Genomic DNA, 23,642 nt, shown 5'->3' with positions numbered 1-23,642 from the left:
CCCAGGGCTAGTCTATTTCTTGTTAACCTTTTTCCCCTTACTCCTAGCATGTGGCTGTTTAAAGTCCCAGTCTGAAGTGTGGGCATTTATCTTGTCCCTCTTTTGGGACTTCTGAATTCTAGTTTTTGTCTCCTTAGCCCAGAGAGTCTATTAAAAGCTCTACTCAACTTCTCATCCTGTCAGCCATCTCTTCTGGAATTGGCCCTCTTCCCTTGAGAAACAGCTAAAATGGGCTCTCTAGATTTTCTCCTACTCCTGGATCTTGACTCTAATTCCTCAGTGTCTTGTCTTCTCATGCTTTAAACAGATAATTTTATATTTTTTCTAGCTTTTCTAATTGTTTTCTGTGAAAGAGTTGGTCTGATTACCTAGAATACCATTACTTGAAGTAGAATTCCACAAGTTCCATATTTCTACTCTGTTCCTTAGTGTACAACAACTAATTTTCTTTTCGCCTCATAGTTACAAGATGCCTTGTGGCTGTGGGCATTGTGTATAAGATTTCTAATGAAATTTTTTTCATATTTACATGGGTTTTTTTCTATTTTTATTTCACAGATGTTATTGCTACATTTATCTCTTTGACTTTTTTAAATTGATTCATTCAATCTCATATTATTCTTGTTCTGCTTATCTCTTTGACCATTTTAAACATATTTAGAATCTTTGATGAGCTATTATATAAAATTAGTTTTTCCTTGAATGACTTTTCATTCTTATTGTTAATTTTTGTTATTTTGGTCTCTTTGTGTTTTTTTTTCTTCTTGTGTGTAGTATTTTTGATATCTCCATTTTGAGTGGGAATTTTGGGGTTCTGTTGTCTCACTTTTCCTTCTACATTCAGCTCTTTCTATCTAGTAGGCTTCCTGTTGCTTGTACCTCCCTCTCAGCATCCACTCTCCATGTAAGAATCTGGTATAAAGTGGCTTAGATTAAGGATATCGCAGATTAAGTCATTGAGTCAGTTGTTAACTTGTTTCATTTTCTGAGTTTGAGGCTTTATCAGAGTCTTCCCCCATTCTTAGTTTTGTAACTTTCTAAAAATCCTAAAGTGTTGTCAGCAAATTTTATAATCTCTTTTACCACTGTCAGCAAATTTTTATGAGGCAAGGTGGCACTTCCCAGTCCCCAGCCTCAAGCAATGAACTAGTTTCATTTGAGTGGAGCACTTACCCTCAGAGCTGCTTCATCCAAACCTGAATATACTACACTATTTGGTAGTCTACTGACCCTTTTTAAAGTTTTATTCCTTTTTTTATGATGTAATACAATCTGAGGTAAACAACTTCGCTCATGATTTATGCTTGCCAAAACCTTTAGATCAAACCTTTAGATGCATACTTAGAGTTTATACTTCCAGTTCATACTTCCAGTTTATACTTCCAGTTTAACTGGAAGTATAGAGGATAGGGGATAGTTAAACAACATTTGGGGGTAACACAAATCCAGAATGTGGGACACTCTAGAAGAAATTGACTGGACTCTTCAAAAAGTCCAGGACATTATTGTTCTGTTTAGATGAGAATAGGGACACAACCAACCAAATGCAATATGTGAGACTTAATTGAATTTTTGTTTCAAAAAAACCTAAAAAGACATTTTGACTTTTACAACTCAATGATAAAAAGATAAATAACCTAATTTTTTAAATGGGCAATGTATGTGAATAGACATTTCTCCAAGGAAGATCTAAAACTGGCCAATAAGCACATGAAAAGATACTCGATATCATTAACCATTAGGGAAATGTAAATCAAACCCACAGTGATGTACCATTTCACACCCACTAGGGTGGCTATGGTAAAAAAGACAGATAATAACAAGTGTTGACAAAATGTAGAGAAATTGAAACCCTCATGCACTGCTGGTGGGAACGTAAAATTATACGGTTGCTTTGGAAAACAATTTGGCAGTTCTTCAAAAGGGTAAACACAGAGTTATGATATGACCCAGCAGTATCATCCCCAAGAAACATGAAAACACATGTTCACACAAAAATTTGTACATAAATGTTCATAGAAGCATTAGTCATAATACCCCAAAAGTGGAAACAACCCAAATGTTTATCAGCTGATGTATGGATAAATATAATATAGTAATAAAAAAGAATGAGGTACTGATACATGCTACAACATAGATGAACCTTTAAAACATTAAGTGAAAGAAGCCAGTCACAAAATACTACATATTGTAAGTTTCATTTACTGTAGATCCTCATTATTTGCGGATTCAGTATTTGCAAACTCTCCTACTCGATGAAATTTATTTGTAACCCTAAAATCAGTACTTGAAGCATTTTCATGATCTTTTCAGACACACATAGAGCAGTGAAAGATCTGAGTCATCTCTCAGCTAAGGGTGAAGAAAAAGCAACATTCTGGCTTGTTTCAGCTCTCATACTGTAAACAGGTGTCCTTTTCAAAATCAGTTAAGTGCCAACCACGTTTTTCACATTTTTGTTGATGATTTCACTGTCTTTAAATGGCCCCTAAGCATAGTGCTGAAGTGTTCCTAGAAGGCCTTATGGAGAAAATATTAGCATTAGATAAACTTTGCTCAGACATGAGTTGTGGTGCTTTTGGCCATGAATTCATTGTTAATGAGTCAACAATGTAATTAGATAAAGTATCTTTAAACAGAAACATACATAGAAAGTATATGTATTGATCAGTAGATAGATGAAAATGTTGTGACCAGAGGCTTGAAGGAACCTAACTCTTTGTTTCCTCCAGGAGCAGTGATTCAGTATTTGCTGATTCATTGTTTGCAGGTTTATAGAGCATAACTATCTCAAATAACAAGAATCGATTATATAGGAAATGTCCAAAGTAGGCAAACCTATAGAGACAGACAGTAGATTAGTGTGATTGCCCAGGATTGGAGGAGGGTAAGAAATGGGGAGTGACTGCTAATAAATATGGGATTTCTATTTGGGATGATGAAAGTGTGCTGAAGTTGCATATGGTGATAGTTGTACAGATCTGTGAATATATGGAAAACTGTTGCTTTTTACAATTTAAATGGGTGAATTTTATGGTATGTGAATTTTAACTCAATAAAGCTGTTTAGACAAAGATATTTGAGAGTAATGGATATGTTTTGAATATCAATTGGGTAATAGATATGGAATTATTAATTTTTAAAGATGGGAAAACAGTATTATGTTTTTGTATAAAATATCTTTATTCTTAGGAAATGCCTGTGAGGTATTTAGGAGTAATTTATTAGGTCTACAAGTTAATTTCAAATAGTTCAAGAAGTTTTAAAAGACTAGAGAGTGGTAAAGAGAAAGCAAATGTGGCAAAATGATAGCAGTTGTTGAATCTAGATAGAAGGTATGTGGATATTCATTGTACTTTTCTTTCAGTTTTTTTTTTTTCCTGTTTGAAACTTTTCAAGATAAAAAATTGGGTGGGGGAGATTTTGCACACTCAGCAATGAGAATAAATCATTGTTCTTCTAAGTCATAGGCTTCTTTAGCTCTCATTATGCTTGTTGTACCAGAAGCAAGACTGTACATGCACACTGAATGCACTTGTGTATGCCGGAAACAGACCGCATTAAAACCAAAGAAGAGTGAATTCCTTGGTGGTCCACTGGTTAGGACTCCTCATGTTCACTGCCGAAGGCCTGGGTTCAGTCCCTGATAGGGAACTGAAATTCAACAAGCTGAGCAGGGCGGCCAAAATTAAAAAAAAAAAAAAACACAAGAGTAAGAGGAAAGCTCTTTATTTTTTTATTACCAAGTGTTTAAATTTAATTCCCTATAATTTTTTAAGTTACATATTCATCACAATTTATGAAATAATACAAAGATATATAAAGAAAAATCTGTATTAATAGTGTGTGATATATGTGTATTAAATATTTACTAATGAAAGACTCCAGTATAGTGTTTGTATCAGTACCTATTTATATGCTAAGCACTATAGTTAGGTGATGGAGAAACAAGGAAAGCTCCCGTGCCTTTGAGAAGCTTGCCGTTTACAGGAAGAGTCAGATGTATAAATAAATGTAAGATACTGTACAAAATATGGACAAAGAATTATAGGAAGGACTTTTGATGATGGCAGAATAAGTACTTCAGGAAAAAAAAAACTATTGAGGACAAGTAGAAGGCTAAGCAGAATATAAAACATCTGGAAGGCTATATTATAGGGCAAAAAAGAGGATAAAGGTTTATGGAGCCCAGATTCAGGAAAGTTAAAAATTCACAAAGGTGAGCATTGCCTTTGAAAGCACTTTTCCCATAGAAGCTTCTGCTGATTTCAGAAGAAGCAGCTTAGATAATGAAGCTAGTTGAGTAGAACACTTGACAGACTCTTGAATCAGGGTTGGAGTTCAGACGTCCTCCAAGACGAGATACTGATAAATTACCCATACCTAATGTTAGGTACATCTAGATATAAGGGTATAAAAGATACATCTAGATATAAGGGTATAAAAGAAGTAGACAGGCCCTTATAGGAACAGAAGTCCAGCGTCAAATCATCAATTCCTGAAATTAGGGACATCATGAATTGATAGTAGCCTTAGCAGCCTGCCTGAACCAAATTAGAGAATAGTTCAGAAAACAATATCCAGATACATATTACTATATATAAAATAGATAAACAACAAGGACCTATTGTATAGCACAGGGAACTAATGTATAGCACAGGGAACTATATTCAATATCTTGTAATAACCTAAAATAGAAGAGAATCTGAAAAAGAATATACATATTCACTTTTATATGTGTGTGTGTGTGTGTGTGTGTATATATATATATAAATAAATATATCTGAATCACTATGCTGTACCCCTGCAACTAACACAACATTGTAAATCAACTACATTTCAATTTTTTAAAAAAATGAAAAGAAACAATATCCAGAATGAAACACATCTGGAGAAGGAGAACATCATCCAGAATCTCAAATTACTGCTACAATAATAATTGCTCACGCACAGCAAAATCAAATAGCCAGACCCAGGAGGACATTATGTAACATAAATGGCAGCTAAGTTAACATCTGGATAAACAAATTCATAGGGACTCTAGATATTGGAGTTAGCAGAAACTTTAAATTATCTTTAATATGTTGAGGGCAATAAAAGAGAAGATGAAGAATTTTGGCAGAGAATTGGAAACTATTAAAAGAGGAAAGGAATTTCTAGAACAAAAAATACAGTAACCAAAATTGAGAGCTCGTTGGATTTAGAAACAGATTAGACACCATTACATAGAGAATTAGTGACTTAGAGCAGTACTGCTCGAAGTGTGTTCTGTAGCTGCTGAGAGTCTATGGGCTGGCTGCTATTTTTTGAACTATGTAGTAACAGTCCACAGCAAGATAGGAAATTTGTGTCAGAATGTAGAACAAATTGACCCTGAGCATACCATTTAGTTCAACTGGCATTTTCTTTTCTTTTCTTTTCTTTTAAATTTTTATTGGAGTATAGTTGTTTACAATGTTGTATTAGTTTCAGGTGTACAGCAAAGTGAATCAGTTATACATATAAATATATCCACTCTTTTTTAGATTCTTTTCCCATATAGGCTATTACAGAGTACTGAATAGAGTTCCCTGTGCTGTACAGTAGGGTCCTTATTAGTTATCTATTTTACATATAGTAGTGTGTATATGTCAATCCCAATCTTCCAGTTTATCTCTCCACCACTCAAGTGGCATTTTCTTTTTTGTTTTTTTTGTTGTTTTTTTTTTTGCGGTACGTGGGCCTCTCACCGTTGTGGCCTCTCCCGTTGCGGAGCACAGGCTCCGGACGCGCAGGCTCAGTGGCCGTGGCTCACGGGCCTAGCCACTCCGCGGCATGTGGGATCTTCCCGGACCGGGGCACGAACCCATGTCCCCTGCATCGGCAGGCAGACTCTCAACCACTGCGCCACAGGGAAGCCCTCAAGTGGCATTTTCTTGATAGCAAAACTTTCTCTGTGAAGAAAGAATTTGTTCATTTACATTATAGTGCAAGTTCCTTATCTTGCAGATTGGCCCCTTGAGTAGCAGTGACCTAAAGAATAGTTGGAGGGCTTCCCTGGTGGCACAGTGGTTAAGAATCCGCCTGCCAATGCAGGGGACACAGGTTCGAACCCTGGTCCGGGAAGATCCCACATGCCACAGAGCAACAGCCCGTGTGCCACAACTACTGAGCCTGCGCTCTAGAGCCCGCGATCCACAACTGCTGAACCCACGTGCCACAACTACTGAAGCCTGCGTGCCTAGAGCCTGTGCTCCACAACAAGAGAAGCCACCTCAATGAGGAGCCCGTGCACTGCAATGAAGAGTAGCCCCCGCTCTCAGCAACTAGAGAAAGCCGCGTGCAGCAATGAAGACCCAACGCAGACAAAAATAAATAAATAAAATTAAAATAAAAAAAGAATAGTTGGGAAGAAAATATCTAGAAGGAAGTACAAAGAGACAAAAGGACAGGAAAATACAGAAAGGAAGGGAAGAGATTTAGAGGATGAAGCAAGGTATATTTTACAGATAGAAAAAATAAATAGTCCTTTAACACTTGAAGCAGTGCCTCTCAAAATATTTGTGATGGTGGCCAATACTTTTTATAAAATGCAGTAAAAATATCATAGCAGTGTCAAATTACTTAAACACAATCTCGTTTTCTGTACTTACTAGAGATTGGTATAAAATGGTTCATAAAATAGCACTGGTCCACAGACCACATTTTAAGTAGCATGATACTAAAGAAATTAAATTCATAATGAAAATTCTTCCCAGTAGGAGAATTCCAAGCCCATATGATTCACTGGAAAACTCTAGAAACCTTTAAGGAAGAAATAATTAACTTTTCTAGAATATAGAAAAGAGTGAAAGGCTCCCCCAACTCTTTTTAAGAGGCCAGTTCAACCTTGATGTCCAAACCTGACAAAGACGTTTACAATAAAAGCATATTAGGACAGTCTCATTCATGAACATAGATACAAAAAAATCTTCAATAAAATATTGGCAAACCAAATTCAGAAATATATTGTGGCTTACTTGATTCTACTTCAGGAATGCAGGTTGGCTTTAACATTTGAAAATTAATGTAATTCATCATAGACAGTAAATGAAAAAAATTCATATAATCATCTTGATAGCTGCTAAGGAATCGTTTGATAAAATTCAGCATTCATTCTGAATGGTAAAAAAAATTTTATCGAAAAGAAATAGAAAAGGAACTACTAAATCTACAACAAACCTACAACAAACATGATAATTATTGGTGACATCTTGAAAATTTTACCTTTGAGATTAGAAATGAGACTAGGATACCTTCTATCATCCCTTCCATTCAAGATTGTACTGCAGGTCCTAGATGCAATACCTTAATAATCAAAGCTGTAAGAATTGAAAAAAGGAAGAAATAACCTATCGTTATTCGCATACAATATGACTGCAGATCCTTAAGATTCTAGAAAGTACAAAAGAAGAATCCAAAATAAGGTTGTTAGATATAAGGACCATATTTTTTTAATCAATTATTTCTATATAATAGCAAAAAAGTGAAATATTAGAAAGACACCGTTTACAATAGCATCAAAAAAATCAAATATATAGAAATAAATCTAAAGAAAGACCTCACAGTAAACTATAAAACATTGAGACTCAGTGATTATTTTATTTTTTTAATTAATTTATTTATTTTTGGCTGTGTTAGGTCGATTGCTGCACATAGGCTTTCTCTAGTTGCGCGAGCAGGGGCTATTCTTTGTTGCATTGTGCACGCAGGCTTCTCACTGATGTGGCTTCTCATTACAGAGCATAAACTCTAGGTACGCAGGCTTCAGTAGTTGTGGTGCATGGGCTCAATAGTTGTGGCTTGCGGCCTCTAGAGCGCAGGCTCAGTAGTTGTGGCTCACAGGCTTAGTTGCTCTGTGGCATGCAGGATCTTCCCGAACCAGGGCACGAACCCCTGTCCCCTGCATTGGCAGGTGGATTCTTAACCACTTCACCACCAGGGAAGTCCCTCAGTGGTTATTTTAAAAAAACATTATTAAGAAAAATCTTTAAAAGACATAAGTAAATGGAGAATATGTTATATTGAGTTGAAACTCTCAATATAATGGAGATGTCGACTACCTCAAATTAATCTACGAATTTAATGTAATCCCAAACCAGAATCTCAATAGGGCTTTTGTGGGGAGAACAGTGTAGAACTTCAAACTCTGATTCTAAAATATATATGGATATTCAAAGGGTCAAATAGCCAAGACACTCTTGAAGATGAAGAATAGTGTAGGAAGATTTGTCTTATTGGATATTAAGACCTATTATAAAACTATAGTAATTAAGATAGTGCCATTTAGGTGTAAGGATGGACAGATATCGAGTTGTAACTAACCCTGAGGAAATGGGCATGTGTCTTAAAAAGAAACCAAAGGTTGAAGGTACTACTAATAATGCAGCATAAGTAAACAAGAATATAGAGTTCAGTCAGCTATTTTATCTTATCCATTTTGTCTTAACACAGATTCTAAGCATCTGGATATTAGAGACTATTCCTTACTTTAAGACATCTTTAGTAGGATCTGTCATAACACTAGGTATATACAAAGTGTTTAATAGTTACTTTGAATGAATTTATTGTGTGCTTAAGTTACAAGTTTGAATCCTTTTTGATTTTAGATCTGCTGATTTGGGTCCTACTTTATTGACAAGACCTGGACAACCAACACTTACCAGAGTGCCACCGCCTATTCTTCCAAGGCCATCCCAGCAGACAGGAAGCAGTAATGTGAACACTTTCAGACCTGCTTACAGTTCATTTTCTTCTGGATATGGTGCCTATGGAAATTCATTTTATGGAAGCTATAGCCCTTATAGTTATGGGTATAATGGGTTGGGCTATAACCGCCTTCGTATAGATGATCTTCCACCTAGTAGATTTGTTCAGCAAGCTGAAGAAAGCAGCAGAGGTGCATTTCAGTCCATTGAAAGTATTGTGCATGCATTTGCCTCTGTCAGCATGATGATGGATGCTACCTTTTCAGCTGTCTATAACAGTTTCAGGGCTGTATTGGATGTAGCAAACCACTTTTCCCGATTAAAAATACACTTCACAAAAGTTTTTTCAGCTTTTGCATTAGTTAGGACTATAAGGTATCTTTACAGACGGTTACAGTGGATGATAGGTTTAAGAAGAGACTCTGAGAATGAGGACCTGTGGGCAGAAAGTGAAGGAACTGTGGCTTGCCTTGGTGCTGAGGACAGAGCAACTAACTCAGCAAAATCTTGGCCAATATTCTTGTTCTTTGCTGTTATCCTTGGTGGTCCTTACCTCATCTGGAAACTGCTGTCTACTCACAGTGACGAAGTAACAGGTAAGAGTAATAAAATGGGTTCAAAAACCATATAACAATCTCAAATTTCAAGAATAGGTTAAATTAGCTTTCTTTATGCATTTGTATTTAATATTTTGATCCAGTTATATTTTCAGTTAAGAACTTCAAAACTGGAAGAGGAACATGTAGCAAAAACAGGCTTCTTGATTTATTCTTTGTTACTTCAGTTTAACAGCACACATTACTTAACTACTGTTCACAAGTCACTGAACTTGATGCTGTGGAAGATACAAAGATAACATAGGGCATATTCCCTTTATCTTTCTAAAACTTACTGGAAGAGAGGTGGGTGAGACACATAAATAGGTAATTGTAATGAGGCATAAAGAGTGTAAGTAGTACGACAGTTGGGGAGAAACATAAGACTTATTGAGCCTTTTTTTATTATTATTATTTTCTTGAATTTTATTTTAATTATTTTTTATACAGCAGGTTCTTATTACTCATCCATTTTATACACATCAATGTATACATGTCAATCCCAATCTCCCAATCCATCATACCACCACCACCACCACCACCCTCCACTGCTTTACCCCCTTGGTGTCCATACGTCTGTTCTCTACATCTGTGTCTCAATTTCTGTCCTGCAAACTGGTTCATCTGTACCATTTTTCTAGGTTCCACATATATGTGTTAATATACGATATTTGTTTTTCTCTTTTGGACATACTTCACTCTGAATGACAGTCTCTAGATACATCCACGTCTCTACAAATGACCTAATTTCGTTCCTTTTTATGGCTGAGTAATATTCCATTGCATATATGTACCACATCTTCTTTATCGTTGATGGGCATTTAGGTTGCTTCCATGACCTGGCTATTGTAAATAGCACAGCAATGAACATTAGGGTGCATGTTTCTTTTTGAATTATGGTTTTCTCTGGGTATAGGCCCATTAGTGAGATTGCTGGGTCATATGGTAATTCTATTTTTACTTTTTTAAAGGAACCTCCATACTGTTCTCCATAGTGGCTGTATCAATTTACATTCCCACCAACAGTGCAAGAGGGTTCCCTTTTCTCCACACCCTCTCCAGCATTTGTTATTTGTAGATTTTCTGATGCCCATTCTAACTGGTGTGAGGCGATACCTCATTGTAGTTTTGATTTGCATTTCTCTAATAATTAGTGTTATTGAGCACCTTTTCATGTGCCTCTTGGCCATCTGTATGTCCTCTTTGGAGAAATGTCTATTTAGGTCTTCTGCCCATTTTTGAATTGGGTTGTTTTTATTTTAATATTGAGTTGCATGAGCTGTTTATATATTTTGGAGATTAATCCTTTGTCCATTGATTCATTTACAAATATTTTCTCCCATTCTGAGGGCAGTCTTTTCGTCTTGTTTGTAGTTTCCTTTGCTTTGCAAAAGCTTTTAAGTTTCATTACGTCCCATTTGTTTATTTTTGTTTTTATTTCCATTACTCTAGGAAGCGTATTAAAAAAGATCTAGCCATGATTTATGTCAGAGAGTGTTCTTCCTATGTTTTCCTCTAAGAGTTTTATAGTGTCTCGTCTTACATTTAGGTCTCTAATCCATTTTGAGTTTATTTTTGTGTATGGTGTTCGGTAGTATTCTAATTTCATTCTTTTACATGTAGCTGTCCACTTTTCCCAGCACCACTTATTGAAGAGACTGTCTTTTCTCCATTGTATATCCTTGCCTCCTTTGTCATAGATTAGTTGACCATAGGTGTATGGGTTTATCTCTGGGCTCTCTATCGTGTTCCATTGATCTATATTTCTGTTTTTCTGCCAGTACCATATTGTCTTGATTACTGTAGCTTTGTAGTATTGTCTCAAGTCAGGGAGTCTGATTCCTCGAGCTCCGTTTTTTTCCCTCAAGACTGCTTTGGCTATTCGGGGCTTTTGTGTCTCCATACAAATTTTAAGATTTTTTGTTCTAGTTCTGTAAAAAATGCCATTGGTAATTTGGTAGGGATTGCATTGAATCTGTAGATTGCTTTGGGTAATATAGTCATTTTCACAATATTGATTCTTCCAATCCAAGAACACTGAATATTTGTCCATCTGTTGGTATCATCGTTAATTTCTTTCAACAGTGTCTTATAGTTTTCTGCATACAGGTCTTTTGTCTCCCTAGGTAGGTTTATTCCTAGGTATTTTATTCTTTTTGTTGCAGTGGTAAATGGGAGTGTTTCCTTAATTTCTCTTTCAGATTTTTCATCATTAGTGTATAGGAATGCAAGAGATTTCTGTGCATTAATTTTGTATCCTGCAACTTTACCAGAATCATTGATTATCTCTAGTAGTTTTCTCATGGCATCTTTAGGATTCTCTATGTATAGTATCATGTCATCTGCAAACAGTGACAGTTTTACTTCTTCTTTTCCAATTTGTATTCCTTTTCTTTCTTTTTCTTCTCTGATTGCTGTGGCTAGGACTTCCAAAACTATGTTGACTACTAGTAGTGAGAGTGGACATCCTTGTCTTGTTCCTGATCTTAGAGGAAATGCTTTCAGTTTTTCACCATTGAGAATGATGTTTGCTGTGGGTTTGTCATAAATGGCCTTTATTATGTTGAGGTAGGGTCCCTCTATGCCCACTTTCTGGAGAGTTTTTATCATAAATGGGTGTTGAATTTTGTCAAAAGCTTTTTCTGCATCTATTGAGATGATCATATGGTTTTTCTTCTTCAGTTTGCTAATATGGTGTATCACATTGATTGATTTGCATATATTGAAGAATCCTTGCATTCCTGGGATAAATCCCACTTGATCATGGTGTATGATCCTTTTAATGTGTTGTTGCATTCTATTTTGTTGAGGATTTTTGCATCTCTATGTATCAGTGTTATTGGTGTATAATTTTCTTTTTTTGTAGTATCTTTGTCTGGTTTTGGTATCAGGGTGATGGTGGCCTCATAGAACGAGTTTGGGAGTGTTCCTTCCTGTGCAGTTTTTTGGAAGAGTTTGAGAAGGATGGGTGTTAGCTCTTCTCTAAATGTTTGATAGAATACACCTGTGAAGCCATCTGTCCTGGACTTTTGTTTGTTGGAAGATTTTTAATCACAGTTTCAATTTCATTACTTGTGATTGGTCTGTTCATATTTTCTATTTCTTCCTGGTTCAGTCTTGGAAGGTTATACCTTTCTAAGAATTTGTCCATTTTTTCCAGGTTGTCCATTTTATTGGCATAGACTTGCTTGTAGTAATCTCTTATAATCCTTGGTATTTCTGCAGTGTCAGTTGTGATTTCTCCTCTTTCATTTCTAATTTTATTGATTTGAGTCCTCTCCCTCTTTTTCTTGATGAGTCTGGCTAATGGTTTATCAATTTTGTTTATCTTCTCAAAGAACCAGCTTTTAGTTTTGTTGATGTTTGCTATTGTTTTCTTTGTTTCTATTTCATTTACTTCTGCTCTGATCTTTATGATTTCTTCCCTTCTGCTAACTTTGGGTTTTGTTTGTTCTTTTTTCTCTAGTTCCTTTAGGTGTAATGTTAGATTGTTTATTTGAGATTTTTCTTGTTTCTTGAGGTAGGCTTGTATAGCTATAAACTTCCCTCTTAGAACTGCTTTTGCTGCACCCCATAGGTTTTGGATTGTCGTGTTTTCACTGTCATTTGTCTCTAGGTATTTTTTGATTTCCTCTTTGATTTCTTCAGTGATCTCTTGGTTATTTAGTAACGTATTGTTTAGCCTCCATGTGTTTGTGCTTTTTACGTTTTTTTCCCTGTAATTGATTTCTAATCTCATAGCGTTGTGGTCAGAAAAGATGTTTGATATGATTTTAATTTTCTTAAATTTACTGAGGCTTGATTTGTGACCCAAGATGTGATCTGTCCTGGAGAATGTTCCGTGCACACTTGAGAAGAAAGTGTAATCTGCTGTTTTTGGATGGAATGTCCTATAAATATCTATTAAATATATCTGGTCTATTGTGTCGTTTAAAGCTTGGGTTTCCTTATTAATTTTCTGTTTGGATGATCTGTCCATTGGTATAAGTGAGGTGTTAAAGTCCCCCACTATTATTGTGTTACTGTTGATTTCCTCTTTTATAGCTGTTAGCAGTTGCCTTATATATTGAGGTGCTCCTACATTGGGTGCATATATATTTATAATTGTTTTATCTTCTTTTTGTATGATCCCTTGATCATTATGTAGTGTCCTTCCTTGCCTCTTGTAACATTCTTTTTTTTAAAGTCTATTTTATCTGATATGAGTGTTGCTACTCCAGCTTTCTTTTGATTTCCATTTGCATGGAATATCTTTTTCCATCCCCTCACTTTCAGTCTGTATGTGTCCCTAGGTCTGAAGTGGGTCTCTTGTAGACAGTATATATATATATATATGTGGGTATTGTTTTTGTATCCATTCAGCAAGCCTGTGTCTTTTGGTTGGAGCATTTAATCCATTCACGTTTAAGGTAATTATCGATATGTATGTTCTTATTACCATTTTCTTAATTGTTTTGTTTTTGTTTTTGTAGGTCCTTTTCTTCTCTTGTGTTTCCCACTTAGAGAAGTTCCTTTAGCATTTGTTGTGTAGCTGGTTTGGTGGTGCTGAATTCTCTTAGCTTTTGCTTGTCTGTAAAGCTTTTGATTTCTCCATCAAATCTGAATGAGATCCTTGCTGGGTAGAGTAATCTTGGTTTTAGGTTCTTCCCTTTCATCACTTTAAGTATATCATGCCACTCCTTTCTGGCTTGTAGAGTTTCTGCTGAGAAATCAGGTGTTAACCTTATGGGAGTCCCCTTATATGTTATTTGTTGTTTTTCCCTTGCTGCTTTCAATAATTTTTCTATGTCTTTAATTTTTGCCAGTTTGATTACTATGTGTCTCCGTGTTTTTCTCCTTGGGTTTATCCTGTATGGGACTCTCTGTGCTTCCTGGACTTGGGTGGCTATTTCTTTTCCCATGTTAGGGAATTTTTCGACTATAATCTCTTCAGATATTTTCTCAGGTCCTTTCTCTCTCTCTTCTCCTTCTGGGACCCCTATACTGGGAATGTTATTGCGTTTAATGTTGTCCCAGAGGTCTCTTAAGCTGTCTTCATTTCTTTTCATTCTTTTTTCTGTATTCTGTTCCGCAGCAGTGAATTCCACCATTCTGTCTTCCAGATCACTTTTCGTTCTTCTGCCTCAGTTATTCTGCTATTGATTCCTTCTAGTATAGTTTTCATTTCAGTTATTGTATTGTTCATCTGTTTGTTTGTTCTTTAATTCTTCTAGGTCTTTGTTAAACATTTCTTACATCTTCTCTATCTTTGCCTCCATTCTTTTTCCGAGGTCGTGGATCATCTTCACTATTGTTATTCTGAATTCTTTTCTGGAAAGTTGCCTATCTCCACTTCATTTAGTTGTTTTTCTAGGGTTTTATCTTGTTCCTTCATCTGGTATATAGCCCTCTGCCTTTTCATCTTGTGAATGTGGTTTTTGTTTCACAGGCTGCAGGACTGTAGTTCTTCTTCCTTCTTATTGAGCCTTTTTTATATGCAAGACACTGTGCTAAGTATTTTGTGTATTTTACTCATTTAATTCTTACAACAATTCTAAGAGAAATTATCCTCATTTTACAAGTGATAAAACTGAGGTTCAGAGAAGTCTCTTGCTCAAGGTCACATCTTTAATAAGCCAGACCAGAAACAAAACCAGGTATATTTGACTGTTAAGCCTCTACTCTGTCAACTGGTACAGAGTATTATCTCAGCTCAGAAGTGAAGCTGACATTTTTTGACTCTTCGTATCCAGAAAGAAGCAGCATCTAAGTTAGATTTTTGAAAGAATGGTAACATTCCATCAGTTACATAGGAAAAAAAAAAAAAAGACTGAAGCAGATGGAGTAGCTTGAACAAAAGTATATAGGTAGGAAATATGAGATTTGTTCATCAGCTGTCCTATAGTATTGAATAGAAGGATATTAAGAAGTAAGGATGAGAAATTAGATTGGAGCCTAGTAATGGAAGATCTTAATTTCCATGACAATACTTAATCTTCATTTAGTAAGGAAAAGATGGTTTTTTGGTTGTCTGCTTTTGTTTTTGTTTTTTAAAGCAGGCTTGTGACGTACATATAAACAGTGCTGTAAAGAGGTCAGTCTGTCTTAAGTGTTTGAAATAGGTCAGTGCAGGTTAACACAGGTTGAAATTGGACAGTAAGATTAATAAACAATTTTGGGTTATACTTACATTGTATTCCCGAAAGCTAACAACCTGACCAGCATATCCAAGGTGCTTAATAAATATTTATTAATTTAGGGACATCACTTATGATGCTTTTGCATTTGAATGGATGAGAAATAATGAAGACCTGAACTAGGGTATGTGAAAAGCAGCAAAGATATAATAGACGTAACAGATTTAGTTACTAGCTAGATGGAGTTCGTAAAGGGAAGGGAGTAATTGAAATGCCCTAGACCTTTTAAATTGAATTATGAGCGGGATAATGTTTTATTTGTTAACAAATATTTGTTGAGTGCCTACTACATACCAGACACAGTTCTAGGATCTAGGGATATAGCAGTGAGTAAAACAGATTTTAAAAATTCCTGCCCTTGTGACTAGTGGGTAGAGACAGCAATAAACAACTAAGTCAAATATATAGTAAGTCACAAGGTAATAAGTGCCATAGGAAGAAAATAAAGCAGGGAAGAGTGTTGCAGAGTGCCAGTGGTAGGAAATGGGGTTACAGAGCTACACACAGGGAAGGCCTCTCTGAAGGAGATAAAGGGGGTAAGCTGAATGAGGGAACTGCTGGAGGCATAGGGAACAGCAGAACTGCATAAGTGGCAGTGTGCCTGGCATGTCACATGAACGACAAGAGGCCAGTACGAATGGAGCAAAGTCAGAGTACCAGGAGATGAAGGAGGGAAGAGTACAGAGTGTAGATGGTATAAGCCTTGTAGACATTTTAAAGAACTTTGGCTTTTATTCTGAAATGCGAAGCCATGGCAGAATTTTGAGCAAAGGAGTGATATGATTTGACTTAGGTTTAAAAAAAAATCTTTTTCCTGAGAATGAATTTTAGGTAGAGCTAGGGCCAAAGAGACCAGTCTGGAGAATCAAGAGGCCGTTATAATAATTCAAGTGGGAAATGGTGGTGGCTTGGCTCTGGGTCACAGTGATGCGGGTTCTGAGGTGGGTCACATTCTGGATATTTATTTGAAGGTAAAGTCAATAAAATAAATACAGAGAAATCACATGGAACAACTGGTTTGTGAATGATTATCATTCATTTCATTAGAGCTATATTGAGTTTGGTTGTGCCAGTGGGACATTCAAATGGAACTTGAGAAAGTTTCAGAAAGCAGTTTAAAAGGCAGGAAAGGATCTTAGGAAAGAGGTGAAAAATGAAATATTTAAGCGTCATCCACATAAAAGTGAGAGTTGAAATAGTGTTAGTGGATGATATTACAGTGGTAGAGAGAAAGAGGAACTAAGATGGAAACCAGGAAGAGCAGAAGTAGAACTATGTTAATCCTGTGTTATAGAAGTGAAGGGGAAAGGAGGAAATTTCAAGAAGGGGGAGAAGGATGATGCCTGGTGTCAGATGCTGTAGTAAGATAAGATCGAGAATTGAAAAAAGGTCATCAGATTTGGCAATTGGAGGTCATCAGCTCCAGCAAGCAATTTTAGTAAAGTAGAGGAGACAGAAACCATGGAAGAGTATAAAGGGTATATAAAATCAGAAGGTGTGAAAAAAGAAAAGATGAACAATGACTGGAGGAAGAAAAATCAACTGGCTGCTTGGGTAAAAGCAAGTTGATGTGGTAGTTTTCCGTTTTTTTGTTGTGCTTTGTGTTTTATGAAGTAAAATCTGGGAATGTTTTTAGGCTGAAAGAAAGGAGTCTGTAGAGAAGGATTGATTGTCGAGGAGGGAGAAACAGGAGTCAAAAGATGAAGCCTCCTGTAAGAGGTGGGAGAAGATATGATCCAAGGCAGGTGAAAAGGAGGGGCGATTTTTTTATCTGAGGCCAAAGAGGGAGCAATGGGTAATGATACTAAGAGATTTTTGAGGAAAAGCGGAACTGAGGAAGCTTAGGCCCTATGACTTCTTAGCTGCTTAGGACAGGGGTCAGCAAACGATAACCTGTCAGCAAGATCTGCCTTGCTCCTGCCTTTGTACAGCCCACAAACTAAGAATGGTTTTTACAGTAAAATCCAAAAGAGTACTGTTTGTGACATGTTAAAATTATATGTAATTCAAATATCTGTGTCCATTAGTAAAGTTTTATTAGAACACAACCACATTCATTCATGTATGTATTGTTATGGCTACTTTTGTACTGAAAGACCAGAGTTGAGTAGTTTGTAACATAGAGATCCTATCTATGTTGGCACTCTCATTGCTTTGCACTTGTTCTGCACACTGCAGATCTCAGTAACATAACTTGGCAATGTGTTGAGTGCCACATGTACTGTTATACTGCAATATATATTTTTGTTATGAGTACGTACATGCCACAAAGAAAAGAAGAGTGAGGTGGACTTTGAAAGTCACACTTTTAAGGCACAGTATAGTCTGGATTATTTTGTTACTGAATTAGGTGGTAAACCATTATTACATTTATTATGCAGTGACAACATAGCTATGTTAAAGGATTACAATATATTGCGTTGGCCAAAAAGTTCCTTTGGTTTTTGTTGTGTTTTTTTTTAATTTTATTTATTTATTTTGGCCGCATTGGGTCTTTGTTGCTGCATGCAGGCTTTCTCTAGTTGCAGTGAGCGGAGGCTACTCTTCGTTGTGGTGCACGTCTTTCTCACTGCGGTAGCTTCTCATTGAGGAGCACAGGCTCTAGGCATATGGGCTTCAATAGTTGTGGCACATGGGCTCAGTAGTTGTGGCTTGTGGGCTCTAGAGCGCAGGCTTAGTAGTTGTGGCACATGGGCTTAGTTGCTCCGCGGCATGTGGGATCTTCCCGGACCAGGGCTTGAGCCTGTGTCCCCTGCATTGGCAGGCGGATTCTCAACCATTGCGCCACCGTGGAAGTCCTCCTTTGGTTTTTAAGTAAAAATAAAAGACACATTTTTCATTTTCACCAAGAACTTTATTGAACAACATATTCACCATTTTGTTCCACTACCTTCTGCCATTTTTCAGGCAACTTCATAATTCCATCTTCCCAAAACTTTTTATCTTTTTGAGCAAAGAACTGTTCCAGGTGCCTTTTACAGTCTGCCAGGGAATTGAAACTTCTTCCATTAAGAGAATTTTGTAAAGACTGAAATAAATGGAAATCTGAATGAAGGTGCCATGTCTGGTGAATACCATGGATAAATCAGAACTTCCCAGCCAAGCTCTAACAGCTTTTGCCTGGCCATCAAAGAAACATGTGGTCTTGCGTTATCCTGATGGATGATTATGTGTTTTCTGTTGACTAATTCCGGACGATTTTCATAGAGTGCTGCTTTCAGTTGGTCTAATTGGGAGCAGTACTTGTTGGAATTAATCGTTTGGTTTTCTGGAAGGAGCTCATAATAGAGGACTCCCTTCCAATCCCACCTTATGCACAACATCACTTTCTTTGGTTTTTTTTTCTTTTTTTAATATTTATTTATTTTTATTTGGTTGCACCAGCTCTTAGTTGCAGCTCACGGGCTCCTTAGTTGTGGCATGTGAATTCTTAGTTGTGGCATGCATGTGGGATCTAGTTCCCTGACCAGAGATCAAACCCAGGCCCCCTGCATTGGGAGTGTGGAGTCTTAACCACCGCGCCACCAGAGAGGTCCCAACATCACCTTCTTTGGATGAAGACCGGCCTTTGGTGTGGTTGGTGGTGGTTTATTTCACATGCCCCACGATCTCTTCCGTTCCACATTATTGTACAGTATCCACTTTTCATCGCCCATCATAATTTGTTTTAAAAACGGAACATTTTCATTACGTTTAAGTAGAGAATCACATGTGGAAATATGGTCAAGAAGGTTTTTTTCTCTTAACTTACGTGGAACCCAAACATCAAAGCGATTAACATAACCAAGCTGGTGCAAATGATTTTCAACGTTTGATTTGGGTATTTTGAGTATGTCAGCTCTCTCCCGCGTGGTGTAACATTGATTGTTCTCACTTAATGTCTCAATTTGATGGGTATCAACTTCAACTGGTCTACCTGACCGTGGAGCATCATCCAGCGAGAAATCGCCAGCACGAAACTTCGCAAACCACTTTTGACATACATTCGATCAGTCACAGCACCTTCTCCATACACTGCACAAATCTTTTTTTGCACTTCAGTTGTGTTTTCACCTTTCTTGAAATAATAAAGCATAATATGCCGAAAACGTTGCTTTTTTCCTTCCATCCTCAATATTAAAATGGCTACACAAAAATTCACCAAATTTGATAAGTTTTTTTTTTTTTGCTAATATAACAGCTGTCACAAAACAGTCTAACAAAATTGTTTCAAATGAAGTTAAAGACAACTAAGCACTACTAGAGCTATCTTACAGAAAAAAAAGAAACTCTTTGGCCAACCCAGTACATCAACATTAGCAGACTGAGCACTCATCACAATATTCCCAACTCACAGGAAGTCAACAGTCAGAAAAATTAGAAAATTTAAAATGGAATAGCTCATCATAGCAGAATTTCCTCACCCAAAAGGGGTCAGGGGAAGGAGCAAAAGAAGGGGCTTCCCTGGTGGCACAGTGGTTAAGAATCCGCCTGCCAATGCAGGGGACATGGGTTCAAGCCCTGGTCTGCGAAGATCCCACATGTCACAGAGCAACTAAGCCCGTGTGCCCCAACTACTGAGCCTGTGCTCTAGAGCCCGCGAGCCACAACGACTGAGCCCGTGTGCCACAACTACTGAAGCCCGCGCGCCCAGAGCCTGTGCTCCACAAGAGCAGCCACCGCAATGAGAAGCCTGTGCACTGCAACAAAGAGTAGCCCCTGCTCGCTGCAACTAGAGAAAGCAGGCACGCAGCAACGAAGACTCAACGCAGCCATAAACAAATAAGCAAAAGAAGAAAAAATAAGCCTGCAACCAAAATAAGTTTCTGAGAGGCTCATTTGTCAGATTAGCAAGGAAATCTGTTTACCAGTGGTTATTGCAACAGCCAAGGAAATGTGTCAGAGAAAGTAAATTTGTTTAAGACTGTTAACCTTTCAGGGAGAACAGTTTCTTAAAGAGTATTTGAAACATCATTTTAATAGTCATTTTAAAGCAAGGCAGATGAATTCAAATGGATTTACTTGGCTCATGATGACCCAGTAGATATTGTTACTGCTCAGTGGTTTATTGGAAGAGTCAGTGTTGAATTTGAAGTGGCTGAAGATGTAGCCTCTGTGAATAGTCTGCATGGAACAACTACAGACAAGAATATCTTCAAAGAATTTGGAAAAAACACTAATCTGCAAAGATATGTTGTGACTGATGGTGGTAAAAATTTGTGTGGAACAGAAAAAGGCTTAGTTGGACAAAATTTACAGTTTTGAAAATATAAGGTTTTTAAAGCCTATAGTTATTCATTGTATTCTTCATCAGCAGGTACATTGCAGAAAATATTTGAATTTGTCATGTGTTACTGAATTAGTAATGTGAAAGGTGAATTTCAGTCACCCTTGTGGACATAACTATTGTAAGTTCTATGAATTTTTGTCAGAAGTAGAAGCTGAAGATTCTGACTTGCCCTACCACACAGCAGTTAGATGGCTAAGCAGTCAGTGGTTAAGTTTTATTACTCTTTTTGAGGGATCAAGGCCAAGACTGATATTTTTCTGAAAAACAAGCACCATCAGCCACTCTTAGAAAACGTTTAATGGCTTTGGAAATCAGCTTTTGCTGCAGATTTGGTAATCTTAATGAATTCAACCTAAAACTGTAAGGCAGAATAGCAATTATATTTTGAAACTTACATTGGAGTGAAGTTATTTTGACAACAACTAATACTGTTTGAATCACAAATAATGTCACACTGCTTTATACACCCCCCACCCAGGTTGTCAAAAGTTAAAGAAACAAGATTTCCCTTCCCACATAAATTTGCAGCAGATAGACCTTTCAAGCTTAAACTACAATTGAGAAGTGTTTTTGGACCTCCATGCAAGTGCGAAGGAAATGTCCATATTTCAAAATCCATTTAACTGCCGTTGAGGAGTTTCCATTTAGTCTTTATTTAAAAGTGATTAGTATCTAATGTAAGGACATGTTAAAAGGTTAACATTGAAGGAATTTAACAGAATTCTACTCTATTCATCTTCTTAGGATGAATATGCTCAATTAAAACCACATGTTCAATGTATTGATATCAGAATTTGGCAATACATATCTATGTGAAAAAACATTTTCAAAATGAAATACCTCAAATCTCATTACAAATTAGCATTAACAGATGAATATTTGCAATTGATATTGATGATAGAAAACACTACATTTGAACCCCAAATTAAGTGAAATATTATCCTATCCCAAAAAGATTCCGTTCTTTGTAGTAGACCTATATTACAAAAAAAGAATTCAATTGTTATATTTTGAATTTTTCATAAAATTTATGGAACATTTTTTTCTCTCTTTATATAAGAAACTACACAACATGTTCAATTTTGCCTCATGGCCTACAAAGCCTAAAATATTTACTATCAAAAATCTTTTTACTCTACAAAAAAATTGCTGACCCCTGGCTTAAAGTAAGGGAACTAGGATTTGGAGCTTAAAGAATAGGAAAAAGTTTATAATAGGTATCGTAATGAACATATTGTTGATTTTACGTAGTGTTAATTGTGGAATTTACTTTGAGGGGAACTTTTCTCTTGGCAAATAAGTTTATACAGTTTGCAAAACATAGCCACTGAAATATCTTTTTTCTTTTTTTTTTAAGTTTTACTAACCTAATCTTAATTCTTAATTTGGTTTATAGACAATACCAACTGGGCAAGTGGTGAGGATGACCATGTAGTTGCTAGAGCAGAATATGATTTTGTTGCTGTATCCGAAGAAGAAATTTCTTTCCGTGCTGGTGATATGCTAAACTTAGCTCTCAAAGGTAACAAAACATGAATAAATTGGAATTATCTGTGCATTTTTAGAATTTGTAAATGTAATATTAAAAACTGCATTAAAAGATCTTGGTCACCATTAGTTAACTCAGAAGTAGTTACTAGGATTTCTCTTTGTCAATGTAGACCTTCTAAATCTGGGGGAGTGGGAGAAAAATGTCCCAACAGAGTTGTTCCAATAATATTTCACTGAGATAAGGAAAGATTTTGTTTATATAATCTCTTCTAAACTCAAAACACTTTTAATCACCACCCCAAAACATGAGGTTAGCGCTAAGTGTAACAAATCTAATAAACCAAAGTAATTGTCTAGCATCATCTAAGCATCCCTATTGGTCTTTTATTGCTGGGACTAGTATTGCTTTCTTTTTTACCTGAATAATGTTTACTTTAGAAACTTCAACATGAATATTTAGGAATTACTGTCATGACTTATTAAAGAACCTCAGCAAGAAATTTATAGGCATTCAGGTTAATTTTCAGGCGAGGTCACTAATAGTTTTTAATGGCTCCAGACAAAATGGCCTTTTCCTCCACCTTTCCCCAGTAATGATCAGAATTTTTGTGGATTTACAAAAAAAAGATTTTTTGTGTATTTGTTGGGATTCAGGTTTGCCACGAAAAGTCACATCTTGTTGGTAAAGATACTAATAACAATAATAACAGCTGTCATTTATAGACTGCTTATTATGTACTAGGGGGAATTCCCTGGCGGTCCAGTGGTTAGGACTCCACGCTCTCACTGCCAAGGGCCCAGGTTCAATCCCTGGTTGGGGAATTAAGATCCCGCAAGCCATGGGGCGGCCAAAAAAAAGAAAAGAAAATGTACTAGACACTGTACTTTACATATTTCGTTTAAACCTTATAATAATGCTGTAAAGTGAGTACTGTTATTATCCTGTTCCTGTTTTACACATGAGGAAAGCGAGATTCAGAATGAGTAAATTGTCCTGTGTGTTGGAGCTGGACTATGAACCTAGGTTTATCTAACTTAAGAACTTGTATTTTTAACCACTTTGGCTGATTTCCATGTGATCTATTAATGGAAACTTTAGCCTTTTATTGGTGTTAGTCACTCTTTACATAAGGGAAAAATACCTTCAATGTTCAAATCATTAGTTTAATGTGTAAATAATTGAAAAATTTGGATCAAATTTGCTAAATCTCTGCCTCATCTCTTCACACACAAAACCTAGGCTTCCAAGAAAAATTTTTAAATAATAAAATAAAATGTAACTTTTCAAAAATCCTGGCTTTTAGGTATTATACTCATGTTTCTCTTCTAGTGAAAATAGTAACTTACTATTTTAGATTTCAAAAGAATTATTTCTTTTTAAGAT

General features: G+C 36.3%; 1 protein-coding gene across 1 annotated transcript in view; it reads left to right on the top strand.

The window, feature by feature from the left end:
* Positions 1–23,642, top strand: part of PEX13 (peroxisomal biogenesis factor 13) — a 33,531-nt gene that overhangs the window by 7,926 nt on the left and 1,963 nt on the right. The window contains exons 2-3 of the mRNA XM_060168601.1: positions 8,628–9,322; positions 22,164–22,289. Of these exons, the coding sequence (XP_060024584.1) occupies positions 8,628–9,322; positions 22,164–22,289 (821 nt within the window). The remainder of the gene's footprint in view (positions 1–8,627; positions 9,323–22,163; positions 22,290–23,642) is intronic.

This window comes from Lagenorhynchus albirostris, chromosome 13 (assembly GCF_949774975.1).
Source record: "Lagenorhynchus albirostris chromosome 13, mLagAlb1.1, whole genome shotgun sequence".
Classification (NCBI taxonomy): domain Eukaryota; kingdom Metazoa; phylum Chordata; class Mammalia; order Artiodactyla; family Delphinidae; genus Lagenorhynchus; species Lagenorhynchus albirostris.
This window is presented reverse-complemented; position numbering and strand designations above follow the sequence as displayed.